Below are 15120 nucleotides of genomic sequence, written 5' to 3'. Positions count from 1 at the left end.
TGGTATATTAATAAGCCTGTGGTTCACAGTTTATTTTAAGTTTTACTGTCAGGAATAAGCAGTTAGTGGCCTTAAAACAGCGGATTGAACGAAACATTTGAACGAACAGCGGATTGATTGGAACGAAACAGCTGTTTTACAGTAGGCCCTGTTAGTCTTTGATAATCTGTCAGAATATGCCATCATAACTTGTCACCTGTCATAAAAATACTGAAGTTACCTGATGACATGTTTCGCCTCTATGCTCTACATGAATGATGTCATATTTAAGTTCAGTTAAGTTTAAGGTATTTGGCAGATGCTTAAGTCCAAAGCAATTTTCAAAGCATATTTGAAAAATTATAATTGTATACAAAAATGGTATGGCTAGTAATAAATAAATGAGCATGACAAAGAAAAGTGGAATAGTATTGTAGAGTGAAGAAATGACTATTGTCCAGTGAAATGAGTATTGTCCAGTGAAGAAATGACTAGGCCCTACACAAGGAGTTCCGAACCTCTGAGTCTTACAGTTCTCCTTCTTTGCTAGGTGTAGTATCGCTGGGTCTCAATGCAAACCTCTGAGTCTTACAGTTCTCCTTCATTGCTAGGTGTAGTATCGCTGGGTCTCAATGCAAACCTCTGAGTCTTACAGTTCTCCTTCTTTGCTAGGTGGAGTGTCGCTGGGTATCAATGCAAATGGGGAGAGGCTGAAGCACTGGTTCGACTGTCTTAAAAACAAGGACAAGAAAATTGAGCGCTGGCACACTCTAACCAATGAACTTCCTGGTTCTGGAATGAACGATTGAAGACTCCTCAAACATTGGCATTCATGGAGCAAATGTCCCTCGTTGTGTTGATGTGAGCCCAGTCTTGACAGACATGATTACTGGTTCAGAGGCTCCCAAATTCATCATCTTGCTCTCTTCACATTGTTTCTGTATAGTCTGATGTCAGGGCTCAGCATAGGTCCACACAACCATCATGTCATCAGAAATACATAGAGTACACCTTTTAACAGACAAGGCATGATGTCAGCAGCCCCCCAGCCCCAGCCCTCCCCTTCCCCCGCTCTCAACTGATCAACTATTAGAATGGTTTACCTAACTTCAGAACTCTGCTCCAGTTCCATCTGTTGTTTACACACGATGTACAGTAGGCTACAGTTCAACACTCCTCCGTTGCTTGTTAGAAGTACGTTGGATGTGGACTTGAGAAAGCTCTGTGATTTTTGTATGCCTCCGTGGTTTTGCACTGGTCATGTTCCTTTCAGTCAGTCAGTTGTCAAAAAAATTAAGTGATCAAGATTTATTGGGTTCCGTTTGTTTTATATCTTTGAAAAAAAAAATTGTGAAGTATCTTGTTGCTTTAATGTTTTTGGTTGTTTTTAAGGTAGAGTAGAATGTAAGAACCCTGTCAATATACAAAATATATTAAATGAATGTAAATTATTCACCACTTTTTCTATGGTATCTGAGTGTGCACCCAAGTGCTGTATGTAACAGGGAACAGAGCACACAGACATTCTATGTGAAAAGCAGTGTCAGTGAAGGTATACGTATTACAGGTGAAGGTATACACAGGTATATACATTACAATTTCTAAATCACAAAATTAAATATATACCACAACATAGCTATGAGCTTGTCATTAAAAATGTTAGACACAAAGCCATGCCCAGTGTATGTAAAGGAAAGTGCACATGATCCATATGCCATATTTTACACGGCATTGGCTTGGCATGACCACCATAACGTACACAATCTTAATGTGCCAAGGTCCCAATGGAGAGCTCCTACTGGGTTTAAAATTATTTGTAGTTTGTTCAAATTTGAACTGTTTAAGAAACAATAAATAGAGGAGAAGTGGACAGCCATGACTGACATACATATTCATCATGTAAGTATTATTTCTTCTGTTCTTTTGGTTTATGTGAGTGTAGGCACTGTGTTTGTTGATAGTAACAAATATCATGTATTAACTGTTCATTTATTCGTCAGCTTCTCTGTCACTATTGTTATATTCCTAGAGTTTAGACTGCTTAGCCATTTTAGCGTCCACAGTAGATATACAGTAGCTACACAATACATACATGCTCTTGGGTTTTGGTTTCTCTTTTTTTGTAGTTGTTGTTCTAGTTATATTTTTACCTTATCTGGTCAGGCTCCTATCTCTTACACTATCAAACAGCATGGATACTGAATAGAATGGTTAGGTATGAGCTGCATGGGCTGCTAAGCCAGAATGGCAGCACCACATTATCGCCAGCCTTCATTTTAATTGCTTCGAGCACTGCAAAGCCCAAGCTGAGCTCCAGTCTGCAGGATGTCTGTGAGCCTGCTCCATACTACAGACCTTTCTGTCTCAATGCATATTCAGTACAACAGCCACACCTGTGACACTTTTGTAATCTATTTGCCTTTGTACTCAATCTCCAAATTACAAAATGCATGCAATGTTCATGGTTTGTCATAAAATGGCTTAATGTTTGATACTGCTGGTTTTTCTGTGAAAAAAAATCTGGATGCTACAAAGAATGTCAGTGTCTTTTCTTGGACAACGTTTTTGTACCTTTAAACGCTACTGCATTGCCCGCCAGGCTGCTGTATTAACCGGAGATGTGACTGCATGTGAAAAGTCTGTCTCCGTTTTGTTCCTTTTTTAACACTCAGGCAATTGTTTGCATATTCTAGTGGTTCTCTGATGAAAACAAAACAAACAAATGTACTCTCAACTCACCTTACTCTTGCACCAATTCTGGCTGAATTATTGTGCCTTTTCTTATGTAAGTGTGATTTTGCACCACTCACTTTACAATAATTCCTAGGACTATACTAGCTTTTAATATGGAAATTATACGTTTGACATATTTCTATTCCTGTCTCAATATTTGCCATTCAGTGACACATTACCATTGTGTCACTGCACTGTGTGTTGGCGGCATTGATGGTATAGGTGCAAGGCTGAAGTGAGGAGAAGACAGATCCTGGTTTCTGGTAGATGATGGGAAGCAGTAAGTTGTCAGATAAATATATCAAGTCCTCTTGTAGCCTATTTCAGCATAGCATAGACATATAAGCTACGTCAATTTGAGTAATGAACATGTCTATGGGCATATGGATATTCTCCAAGTACACAAAACTTGACAAAATCTCACTATCACATAGGTAATACACAATATGGCTGAACAATCAGACATGAATCACAACAAAAGTGCTCTGTCAGAAAGCTGAATCTGATATTTTCATTATAATGACCTGTTCAGAGTATTATATTTCTTTTTTGTGAATGGTGTGCTATTTGTTTCACAACAGAAACCTGTGTCTAATAAAGTAGAGAACCAATATAAGGAGGATCATGTTTGTTGTTGTGTTATTGTATGAATGCCAGTATTTCAGATGCTCAGATAAAACAAGTCAGAATTTCAGATTTTGTCAACATGCATCTAATTCACCCATATGCTTCATTACATTATCCATTTCAAGTCTTATTCATTTGTACTGGATTTCACATGGTTCTTTTTACTTGTTTCATTGATTTCGGTATCTGAGCAAAAAAAGCAGCTAAAATAGTTATGAAGTCCTTTTTCACTTAACATTGATAGAACACACATGTGATAGGTCATGTCTTTTTTTTTATTTCACTCGATTCAAAACACAAACAACACATTTAGTTACAAAAGTCAAAGTAAAAAATCAAGAATTTTCTTTTTCAGATTTAGAAATCCAGTTGGTTTCACTCTGAGTATCTTCCTGAGAGCCTCCATTCTTCTGAAGCTTGTATTATTTGAGAAGCTGAACAAGGTGCTTCAATCCCAAACGCTCTGCATCATCCACAGGCCGGTTGTTGAATCGGTCTCGAAGCTGTTCCAAGAAATAATTTAATGCATACATCTGAATTAACACATCAACTCTTATTTCATTAAGATGTTACTCAACTGTCTCTGTACCTCAAGATTTGACCCGTTCTTTATACAATACATCACCACCTCCTCCTGGTTTGTGCACACGGCCTACGGAAGAGAAAGTGAGACACAACTGCAGAGTAGAGGAGAGAATGAATCCCCCACTGACACATCAGCAATCAAAAAGGTATTTAAATGTACCACGTGTAAGGGGGTTCTGCCATCAATATCTGCTAAATTGAAGCTGACTCCAGCTGATTTCCATGCTTCCATCTGCTCAGTATCTCCCAGGTATGCGAGACTATTAAAAAATGAAAGTATATGTTGCTGAAGTACAGACATCTAAAAAAAAAAAAAAACTACACTGATAAAAGGAATGAAATGATGAAGTGATAATGCAAATTAAAAACCGAGAAATGCTGAGAAGATAAGTTTAAACCATGAAGAAAATTGGGTTGTAGTAGTTCAGTGACAAATACACCCTCCTCACCAACACATATCGGCCCCCAGGTCCGACTCGGACCTCTCTAACACAGCTCCTTCCTGATACAAAAACTTCACAACTTCCAAATTCCTGTGAAAACCACATCATGACATGCACATTTTAAACATTCGTCATTGAATCTCTACTTAACTTTCATTAAAATTTAAATATATGGCTGAATACATCTATTGTATTGCTGTAAGAATATGAATTGAATGGGCAAATGGGATTTCTCCACACAAATCCAATAATGACAAAGGACAGTACAACAGACAGTTGCATTCTCTTATGACTGAGTGATGCAATTTTGATGTCAGAAATGTTTAATTATATTAACCTAGTTTTGACAAAAGCTATGTCAGACAGGAAAACCTTGGTATCTTGCTCACTTGCAACGAACTGCATCAAAAATAGCAGTTTCTCCCGCATTATCTCTGGCATTGATTTCTGATCCTTTACTGATAAGATATCTGACCGTCTGGCAATCACTCTCGGCAGCTGCAAGATGAAGGGGAGTCCTCCCACGGTTATCCGGAATAGTCACATCTGCACCCTTAGACACACAGCTAATTATGTTAATTTGAATTATGACAAGACAAACCCCAAACTCATTCATGTTTATGATTGCAACTTGTATAAATAACTGGTAATATTTTTTTATATATTTCCAATGTTTATGTCAAATTGGTATTTTATACTTTTACCTCTATATAACTTGAAACATTTTACCTTGTCACGGATTGAACATGTGGCCAGAGAGATCAATATCAACAAAGCTGTTATTTATACCTTTTTACAAATTAATGTTTACAATTTTTAAAAACATTACCTGTTCTATATGTGTTCGTAATGTAACAATGTCTCCTTGTAGAGCTGCGGTGTTCAGAAGCATTGGAAAGAGTGCAAGCTGGCACACCTTCACCTCCTAGGAGTTGATGTCAAATATTAATGAAGGTAAGGCTAGGGGGTTTTGGGACCAACATTAACTATTCATCTAGACACATAGGCTATCCTAACTAACGTCAAATGTTGTTAAAAAAAAATAATGATAAACTTGTAGAGCGGTTGCCATCATGTTAACTTTTAACATATTTAGAAACATTGATGGAACTTCAATTAACGTTAATCATAAGAGTTGAGGTTAGTTGAGCAGTCATAGATTGCTACATTAACGATAACTGTTAATGTAAGTGAAGTTATATTTAAAAAAAAAAAAAAAAAATAGCATATTAGCTTTAGCTAACTGTTAGAAAACCAGCCAGCTTAAATCAATATAAATATGCTCAGCAAGCTATGGACCTTGGTGAATAACTAGATCGAATTAGGTCTATGTTGTTGAACTATTTTATGTCATATTTTAAGGTATCCAGACTATCTGAATGTGTTGCTAACAAGTCACTTTAGCCTTCCTAATTTAGCTAGCTTAGTTGGTATCGCTATTTTGGTTGGTAACTTACCCTAGCCTTTTCATGGGTCCCTAACCAGCCAAGGCTTAAGGACGACGCTATAGCAGACAAAAACATGTACTGATCATCATGTAGATTTCTATTTGAAAACCTTTCTGAAATGTTGCCCATTATTAATAACTTCAGAGTAAAAAATATGCTAATATGATATGGCCAGAGATGATGAGATTGTTTTTCCCAATGTTTCTTTGACCTTGAGACTGTAAATGTAAATGTAAGGTTATAGGCTAGCTGACTGAACGAACGTTATCGCTCGCGGGGTGCAGGTTCTTGGAACTTACTTGTCTCTGAAAGCGAGTACATTCAGTTATTGGGAGGTAGAGCGAGTCTAATGAGATTCTTAGTGACGAGTGCATACATCTCATATTCCTAGTTAGTATGATACTTGTCCACACAACCACCTTTACACGTTTCAAAATATATATTTTATACTATTAACATGTTGTCATTTACCCTTCACTACATCATTTATATATGTTTTTTTTAAGAAACTAACAAACCATCACTAACATTGACTTTTGCCTTGATTCATTGTAGTAGCCTAGGTCACATTGTGCATTTTTAGCTGTTTGCACTTTTATGTGTGCTTGGACTAATAATAATAATAATAATAATAATAATAATAATAATAAATGATAATAAAATAATAATAATAATAATCAGCAGCAGCATCATGGGGAATAACAGATCTGTATTTGGATGACTGAAGTTATCCAAAGTGCTTCTGTATCTGTGGGTTATGTTCTTCCTAAAACAGTGTGTAAGGGAGACTTTGGCCTATAACATAACACTTGTAACATAATGAAGTGGTCACACTACAGCCATGGCCAAACGTTTTGGTAGTGACACAAATGTTGTGTTTTGCAAACTTTACCACTTCAGTATTTTTAGATTATTTCATCATATATTTCTATGGTATACTGAAGAACAATTATAAACATTTCATAAATTTCGATTTTTAGTGGCAAATGCGTCAAATGTATGCAGAGTCAATATTTTCAGTGTTGACTCTTCTTCATAACCTCTGCAATTCACTCTGGCATGCTGGATATCAGCTTCTGGGACAAATCCTGACTGATGGCAATCCATTCTTGCCTTATTAGTGCTCGGAGTTGATCACAGTTTGTGGGCTACTGCTTGTCCACCCGCTCTTTAAGGATTGAACGGAGGTTTCTCGATTGGATTAAGATCTGAGAAATGTCCTTGCCACGGATCCAAAATGTCAATGTAAAGATCTCCAAGCCACTTCATTATCACTTTCGCCTTGTGACATGGTGCTCCATCATGCTGGAACATGCACAGATCACCATCAAATTGCTCCTGGACTGTTGGGAGAAGTTTTGATACCTTTATTCATCGCAATGTTTTTGAACAGAATTGTGAGTAAGCTTACTCCCCTGGATGAGAAGCAACCCCACACATGGATGGTCTGAGGATGCTTCACTGTTGGTACGACATAGGACTCATGGACAATACATTTTTCAGATGTCCCAAACAGTCAGAAGGGGGCATCATCAGAAAAAAATACCTTACGTCTTCTGCTGTCCAATCCTTGTACTTCCTGCAGAATTTCAGTCTGTCCTTGATGTTTTTCATGGAGAGAATCAGAATCAGGTTTTATTGGCCAAGTAAGTTTGCACAAACAAGGAATTTGACTTGGTAAAGTGGCTCTCAGTGTGCTTACACAGAATATACATCACAACACAATACAACACAAACAGTGCAACGGTCTAAGAAGTCTTAGAAAGTATATACAAGGAGGAATGGCTATATACAGGAGCTGTGAATTGTAACACAACAAATAGTGCAAAGAAGTGGAGAGTGCAAGAAGTGCAGGGATAAATACGGTAAGAGTATGACGGTTATACAGTAAGGGTGGGATGTATATTGTATTTGAGGATAAGAGAAATAAATATGATTGCGGGAGTAATTGTACAGTGGTTATTATATTGATCCAGGGTTATTGCACAGTGCCACAGTGGGTTAGCTGTTCAGTAGTGAGACAGCGAGGGGGAAGAAACTGTTTTGTGTCTGGAGGTTTTGGCAAACAGTAATCGGTAGCGCCTACCAGAGGGGACTAGTTTGAATAGATTGTGTCCAGAGTGTGAGGGGTCTGCAGTTATTTTTCCTGCCCGTTTCCTGACTCTGGAGGTGTACAGGTCTTGGATGGAGAGCAGGTTGGCACCGATGATCTTTCCTGCAGACCTGACTGTCCTTTGGAGTCTAAACCTGACAGTTCACATTCAACACAGTGCTGTTGAGTATGGTGAGGGGGGGGCAGTGCTGGGGGGCTCCTCCTGAAGTCCACTGTCATCTCCACGGTTTTAAGCGTGTTTAGCTGTGGATTGTTGTGACCGTACCACAGGGCCAGCTGTTCAACTTGCCGCCTATATGCAGACTCATCAGCATCACGGATTCTTTGCTGCCCTTCTTGTGCAGATGGACTCACACCCACCTGCTGCCAATATTGAGCAAGATCTGCATTGGTGGCGACATGATTCCGTAGCTGACTCCTCAGGAGGAGACGTCCTGGGGCTTTCTGGACACTCTTGGACGTCCTGAAGCCTTCTTCACCGCAGTTGAACCTCTCTCCTTGAAGTTCCTGATGAGCCAGTAAATGATTATTTCTGTGTAATATTCTTAGCAGAAATTCTGTTGCACGTGAGGCCATTTTGATGCAAAGAGAGGATGGTTGCACGTGTTTCTTTGGAGGTAACCATTGCTAACACAAGAAAACAATGATTTCAAGCACTTCTTTCCTCCTTTTATAGCAATCAGTCTTACAATCCAATCACAATTATATTGATTTCACCTGACTTGTACTTGTTCACACTTTCCCCTGTGCTGATAATATGATTACTGAAATTATGTTAGCAGGTCATTTTGTGCCAGGGCCAAAATACAGTGAAAATTGGGTTTTTGTGATAACGTAATTTTTTTATGCCGATGAAGCTCTTTGCAATTAATTAAAATGCACCTGATCACTCTGCACAATATCGTAGAAACTATGAATCGCCACCACGAAAACTGAAGCAGCAACGTTTGCAAAACAAAGAATCTGGGTCACTGCCAAAACTTTTGGCCATGACTGTACATTTTCCTGACCCCTCCCAGACTTCATATGAATTCCACTGCACAAGTGAGACAAAACTGACCAATTCTAACTATTAGCAACTTCCTCCATGTAGGCAGCTCTACCTTTTCTTCTGATGGTCAAGTGATCAATGACCACAAGTATTCTGTTGTACTGGAATAATTGTCCGAATCTGCATTTATTTGTCTGTTGCACACCAGTTGCAACTGTGCAATGATTGTGTCGTCGTAAAGTCTTTCCTGCTAGGACTGTGATTGGTGGAAGGCCTAGTGCCGTAAACTGCCGAAAGGCGTCGCAGTATAAAATCTGGACGTAAACCTTTGCCTGGTCTCAGTGGCATTTACAAGAGTGGCGAGGTTGTCAAAGGAACTGAAAAAGGTGAATGATTGAACTTTGCTCTAAATTAATGATTTTTAACACCATACATTTAGTTACATTGACTTTTTTTTTTATCATATGTTGTGTAGAACCATTGCAGTTTTCACTTTTGTCCGCTCATAAGTTGGTCTTCTGCGAAGGCCACGTGGTTGCTAACTGCTGCACGGAAGCTAACGACTAGCTTAGCGCACAAAAACCATTCGAAAGAATTGCGAAGTTTTAAATATACCTTGGAGTATCGTATTGCCTTCGAAACTGTAAGGGTCTAGATAGTACTAAGTTGGTAATAACGATACTGTGTCTGGTTACGCGAGAAAAACTCGATGGAAGGTGCCATGCTCTTAATCAGCTGAATCGTGGCATTTTGTGGTAAATTCCACGTCTGTCGCATGGCTAAATTATTCTCAGGTTTGCTTTCATTGCTACATTTCCATTGTAGTGGTGACAATGAGGCCTGAAACATGTGGTTTTAATGTTGAGCGATGCTAAATTAGCCCGTGAAGCTTTGCCGCAATGGTAGTTAGCTTGTTCTAGTTAATCATATACCGCCCTCGAGTTCTGCATGGCGTGGGTCTTGGGTTAGCTTTCCGAACTTCTGATTTACTACAAATGTTTTTATTAACCATGTATCGCTTGCTGTTATCTTTTTCAGGAAAGTGTGTTTCCCAAACTGCTGTAAGGTCGGAAATGGACTCTCATGGCCCCTACCACGCTGTACTCATGCTGTCCAGAGTGCAGTTTCCTGAACCTCCTGACAAGTGTCCCTTGGGCCTCTTAAGATGCGAACAAGTTCCAACGTGTGTGGTCAAGTGATTAGACATGACCTCAAAAAAATGGCTGCATTACCAATAAGAAGCATGTCTGCGAACAGAACTAAGCTGCCTGCATTCACAATGGTAGGTATAGATTTCATGTCCCGCTGATGTTGGCAGAGCACAGCACCAGTCAGGGTCTTGTCTGTAGGCCTTGAGGCTGGCGCAGTGCTAATAAAAAACGAATGTTCCCTTGCAACCCACTGCTGTGATCAACCCATGTCAGTGTTACTTATGGGAACCTACACCGCCTCACCTGTTCTACAATTTTTGATAGCAGTTATATTGGATAGTTCAAGCAGGTGTAATGACATGAATGTCTTTCAGGTCTGTGGACATGACCATCTGGTGGACCAAATCAAGAAGTTGGCACCTAGTTACCAATGTGAGTACATTTGTGTGATGACATTTCTTGCGTTGCCAGTGGGATATATGATGATTTTTTAATGTTCAACTGCTCTGACTAGTGTGACAGACAAGTGTTAACTCTGACCATTCTCCAACTGGTTTGGAATTTCAGCTGTTGCTGATAGGATCCATATTCAATGTTTTTATGTTTTTCCCCTCAGGCTCAGCCATGTCATAGATGTTTCTTTAAAAGGTGAGTAAATGCATTCACTGCTGTTTTGGGGGAAGGGTGGTGTAGCAATAGCACTATTAAATTGGCCCGTACCGTTTAATATGGTGTGTGCTACGTACCGAGGTCTATCCCGATAGACCCCTCTCTGTAGGGTCATATCGTTGGAAACGCCTCGCACATAAAATCTGTGGTTACCCATGCCCTCAAAGTTGTCACAATCAACATTGTGGGCAAAAAACTGCGGGACAAAGTTCTTATTTGACTAGTGTGACAGACAAAATGTTGACTGAACATTCTCCAACTGGTTTGGAATTTCAGCTGTCATTGATTGAATCCATATTCAATGTATTGTTTTTTTTCCCCCTCTCAGGCTCAAGCATGTTGTCTTTAAAACGTGAGTAAATGCATTCACTACTGTTTTGGGGAAGGGTGGTGTAGCAATGGCATTATTAAATTGGCCCGTATAGTCTTAATTTGGCATTTTACATATTTGAATCACAGTAGATTCACAATATTGATGGTTTAAAGTGACCGTAATTGTCATGTCCATGAAGCCGAGGTCTATCCCGATAGACCCCTCTCTGTAGGGTCATATCGTTGGAAACGCCTCGCACATAAAATCTGTAGTATCCCATGCCCTCAAAGTTGTCACAATCAACATTGTGGGCAAAATACTGCAGGACAAAGCTCTTAAATGTGCCATATGATGTCCATACATTGCCCATTGAGTCCTGACCTGAGTTCTGTGATGTCACAGGTTTGAGCTTCAGTGACCACCAGGGGATGCTGCTTACTTCCTGGTAAGTTTGGCTGTGACCATTTCCTGCTAGAGGCAATGCATTTTTGTTATCCTGTTAAGCACTGTAGTATCTGCATCCAGTTGTATGTCTGACTGGATTGTTCATTATACAGTGCGAGAACATTTGACATGTGCTGTAATGGTTTCTGAGTTTGCCTTACTTAGGGACCCATGTTTACATGCCAACATTTTTAAACATAAAATGACATCCATTTTGCTTGTCTGCTATATGTTAGAACTGTGAACCTAACTCGATTTCCTCTTTGTAGAAGCCACTGGTGTCCATGCAGAGAATCTGGAGGCTTGCGTAAGTTGATGTAAGCCTTGCTTAGCCTTTTTATATTTTATACCCTCCCCTTCAAAAGCCCACCCACCCAGTTCCTGAGGGCTGTGATTTAAAAAAATATTTATTATTATTTATTTATTTTTGTGCCATAGTATACCTTTTGTAGACTGGGTAGTTCACAGAAGTCCTTTGCACTCTACCTCTGACTAGAACTTTAGTATTTGTGCTGAGACTCAGTTTTCATCCCCTCCCTCTGATCTTCCATGAGTGACCCTGCTTGGTGTAGTGGCATGTGTGGTATGTGAGGCCACCAGCAGAGCCGTGTCAGTATTTTGCTGCATATTCAGCTCCGCCGCCACCGCAGCCAAGGACATCACAGTTCAATGCCATGTTCCCTATTTACTGAACTGAAGATGTGAATTTTATCCTCATGTGTGCTGTGTATTTGATTTTTTGGCAAGTGTTGCCAGTTGTATACCATTTTCTGTTCACATTTAGCTCCTTTAGCTATACTGTTTCATTGTTGTCTGCTCACATTGGTCATATACCAAGGCATCTAGGAAATGCTGTTCCTAATTTGCTGTGGACTTGACCATAAAGGAAATTCCAGTGGGCCATTCCAGTCTGTTGCTTGAATGATCTGCTGGAGACACTGATTGTAAGTGCAGTTGAGCCATCATGCCAGGACTACACCTCTTAACGAGCCCTCATTTTTCACTTTAACCCTTTAGGTTTTGCTGAGTTTTACTTCATTGCCTCTGGGTGTCCCAAAATGTACAAAAAGGTGAGCATATGACCCTTTGCACAATGGATCACATTCAAAGGGGGTCAGCCATGGTTTTCTACAGGCGATCCTTAACGCGTTGGTCCTATATTGATGCCACTGGAGACTTGTGCAGGTTTAGTGTTGCATACTAAACCTGCTGTCTCAAGGGCAACATTTTATTTTCCTGTTTCATTGGTGTCAAGAGCTTGCTGCTGCACATGCCTTTTTTATATATATATATATACTTTTCCCCTTAATTTCAGATCTACATCCAGAGTCTCTAGAGCAGAACTTCAACGTGTAACCTGGAGGGACCAGACACGATACAAAAGCATGCTGCTTCCAAGGCGACCATTTTACCTCCCAAGCCGTGTCCACTCAGTTTCTTATCTCAATTCTGACATAGCCAGTCGTGGTATGTTAGCTACACCTCAACACGGTACCCTCTCAGTTGAGGAGTATTGCATAAGTGCTGTAACTAATGAAGCAGGCCCATGCAGATGGGGTATAGCCTCGTAATGCTCCTGGCATATAAGGAGCTCCAAATATGTATTCCTAATAAGTAGCCTATTGCAAGGTTAAATGGATGATTAATAATCGGTTACAAATAGGGGTGTACGTGTATTTCTACTGAACCGTTCAGTACAGGATGATCGGTCAGGTATGCATCTTCCTCAGTTTGGTACACCATGTGACCCAAGAATTACTGTCATAGTTGTTTGCAACATTACTTGCTGATTTTAGAGTATAATTTAGTGTAAACTGCAGTTCAGGAGTTGTTAATTGGTTTTTCATTTCAAATATGCCAGTATTTGAGGACCAATGTTTACAGTAAGAATTATGGCCAGAGAGCCACTGTTGAATGTTAACATTCCAAATGATATGAACAAATGTAGAATACATTTCCTGCATTGTGTCTGTTCCCTGTACGGAAAACTGTCTGAACCCTCAGTTTTATGTGCTGCTTCAGCCCTAGTAATAAGTGAACTATTCATTGTGATGGACGTTTTGAAAGTGGTTTCAAGTGTTCTTAATTCTGTATTGTAATGTTCAAAACGCTCATGGGTGGGCTGTTTGTCATTTGTAATTAAACTCTGCTCATTCAGCTGTGTGGTATGACTCTTTGAATTGCCTTCTAGGATGAGCCAAGTTACTTTCAGATCAAAGGCACTGAAATGACTGCTTGCATAAGGCCCTCTATTGGACCAGTATTCAATGTATGAACTAATCCAGCTTGTACACGTGAAGGGGCCCAGTCTAGTTGGCTACATAATGGGAGTTTGGTCTTTGCGTGGTTTCTCTTAAGTGAAATCTGCCAAATTTTGAGTGGTTCTCAGGATTTCTTATGGGTCATAGGAAAGGGATTAAAGGATCCCCCTCAGTGAGCACAGCATTCACTTAGGATCCTCATTTCAACTGGTTTGTCAAAGCCTTTACTTGTTGGTAGCTAAATGTCATGGTAACAGCCCCTAGAATGATTAACCTCAATAATTTGCCCTGGGTTATTAATGAATTTAGTTCAAGAGGGTTATGTAGGTTTAGTGTGGTAGAGTTAATCAAGAACGCTATTTGATTCTTTTTTTTTAGGGCCGTTTCCCTTTTTAAGGTTCGCAGAGCTATACCATCAGCCAGTCAATGTGTCCCGTCAGTATTTATGCTAGGAGCAAAGATACGTTTGTTAAACTGCCTCCAATTCCCATACATCGCTGGTGTTCTTGATCCTAATCTGAAGTGAGCAGACTTGGGCTTTACAGTCTGGCGCTTTCCCCCCTCTGGGGCATTATGTCTTATGTTTCAGGAAATGTGACAAAAGTTAGGGCATACAAAGGTGGAGGTCTGTTTGTAGTCAGTCTGCAGATTGAACATTGTGATCTGTATTTCTGCTTAGACCAAGGTCTGTTTGGACTTGTGTGTTAAATGCATCGTGTCATGTCTGTCTCGGTGGCCTTAATCATACTAAAATCCAGCTGCTAGTCACTGTACTGTACTAGTACTGTATGTCAACTACATGTCAAACATAGCTGCACATGTAGGCACCTTTCCTTAACCACAGATACCAATATGAATCCAGATATTGGTATCTGAAGGTACCGCATGCCAGTGTTTCTCAGTGGACTGGGACATGGTTTAGGAGTTCCCCTGTTCCAAACACTTATTTAAGGTCAGAAAACTACACAGGTGTCAAATCAAGAACAGAAGTAAAATGTCTTAAGCTGAAACAGTCTTTGGAAGTGGAGTCAAATCTGATGCCTGTCTAAGCAATGTACGAAGTACATGATGTTGCCCAATTGGGTAAGCTGATTTGAGTGAATGAAAATGATCCATTCAAGACTTTTCATTTCACCAAACTTTGATCTTAATCAGAGTTGCAGGCAAAAGGCTTTTTTTAAGGCCTTCTGCGCTTGGGTTATTGCTTGCTTTTCTTTGTGAATAATTAACCCAAACGCACAGTATACACACATTGTGAAGAATCGCTAAAGAAAGAAATGAGAATATTCAGTTTTCTCGTGTTTCTTTTTCATGGTGTGTTATGAAGTAATGTGCTTTCGAAAAGTTTATCCAACAATGGCAT

At 39.7% G+C, this 15120-nt stretch overlaps 2 protein-coding genes, 1 long non-coding RNA gene and 2 other non-coding genes across 8 annotated transcripts in view; 4 read left to right on the top strand and 1 right to left on the bottom strand.

The window, feature by feature from the left end:
- doc2b (double C2-like domains, beta) overlaps window positions 1-3332 on the top strand; it is a 150076-nt gene extending 146744 nt beyond the window's left edge. For all 3 annotated transcript variants that reach the window (XM_012821957.3, XM_031571520.2, XM_031571521.2), the window contains one exon: window positions 652-3332. In XM_012821957.3, coding sequence (XP_012677411.2) covers window positions 652-788 — 137 coding nt within the window. In that variant the 3' untranslated portion in view covers window positions 789-3332. The remainder of the gene's footprint in view (window positions 1-651) is intronic.
- A 108-nt stretch (window positions 3333-3440) lies between these two features.
- si:ch211-209a2.2 (L-asparaginase) lies at window positions 3441-6146 on the bottom strand. 2 transcript variants are annotated; one of them, XR_006152523.1, is made up of 6 exons: window positions 5825-6146; window positions 5197-5292; window positions 4757-4920; window positions 4374-4457; window positions 3929-4184; window positions 3441-3842 (listed from the first exon to the last, which is right to left on the bottom strand). XR_006152523.1 is itself a non-coding variant. In XM_042708419.1 (5 exons), the coding sequence occupies exons 1-5, from the start codon at window positions 5942-5944 to the stop codon at window positions 3992-3994; spliced, it is 657 nt and encodes a 218-aa protein (XP_042564353.1). In that variant the 5' UTR covers window positions 5945-6146; the 3' UTR covers window positions 3441-3991. The 2 variants fall into 2 exon arrangements, 1 of the variants encoding a protein (XP_042564353.1); XM_042708419.1 differs by having other exon boundaries at window positions 3441-4184.
- Window positions 6147-9197: 3051 nt separating this feature from the next.
- LOC105895336 lies at window positions 9198-13653 on the top strand. The gene is made up of 9 exons (XR_001162173.3): window positions 9198-9305; window positions 9958-10201; window positions 10445-10502; window positions 10687-10718; window positions 11068-11091; window positions 11455-11497; window positions 11766-11813; window positions 12514-12566; window positions 12812-13653. It is a non-coding gene; the product is annotated as an uncharacterized LOC105895336 (long non-coding RNA).
- LOC116221642 lies at window positions 10815-10948 on the top strand. Its single transcript, XR_004164238.1, has one exon. It is a non-coding gene; the product is annotated as a small nucleolar RNA SNORA18 (small nucleolar RNA).
- LOC116221641 lies at window positions 11251-11384 on the top strand. Its single transcript, XR_004164237.1, has one exon. It is a non-coding gene; the product is annotated as a small nucleolar RNA SNORA18 (small nucleolar RNA).
- Window positions 13654-15120: the final 1467 nt, after the last annotated feature.

This window comes from Clupea harengus, chromosome 8, assembly GCF_900700415.2.
Source record: "Clupea harengus chromosome 8, Ch_v2.0.2, whole genome shotgun sequence".
Classification (NCBI taxonomy): Eukaryota; Metazoa; Chordata; class Actinopteri; order Clupeiformes; family Clupeidae; genus Clupea; species Clupea harengus.
Note: the sequence above shows the minus strand (reverse complement) of the source record. Positions and strands in the feature narration are given on the sequence as shown.

Coding starts and splice junctions, on each gene's coding strand:
- si:ch211-209a2.2 (XM_042708419.1), bottom strand. CDS start 5,944: ATGGGCAACATTTCAGAAAGGTTTTCAAATAGAAATCTACATGATGAT. Junction 4,458..4,756: donor TTTGATGCAGTTCGTTGCAA/GTGAGCAAGATA, acceptor TGGTTTTCACAG/GAATTTGGAAGTTGTGAAGT. Junction 4,185..4,373: donor CTGGGGGCCGATATGTGTTG/GTGAGGAGGGTG, acceptor ATTTTTTAATAG/TCTCGCATACCTGGGAGATA.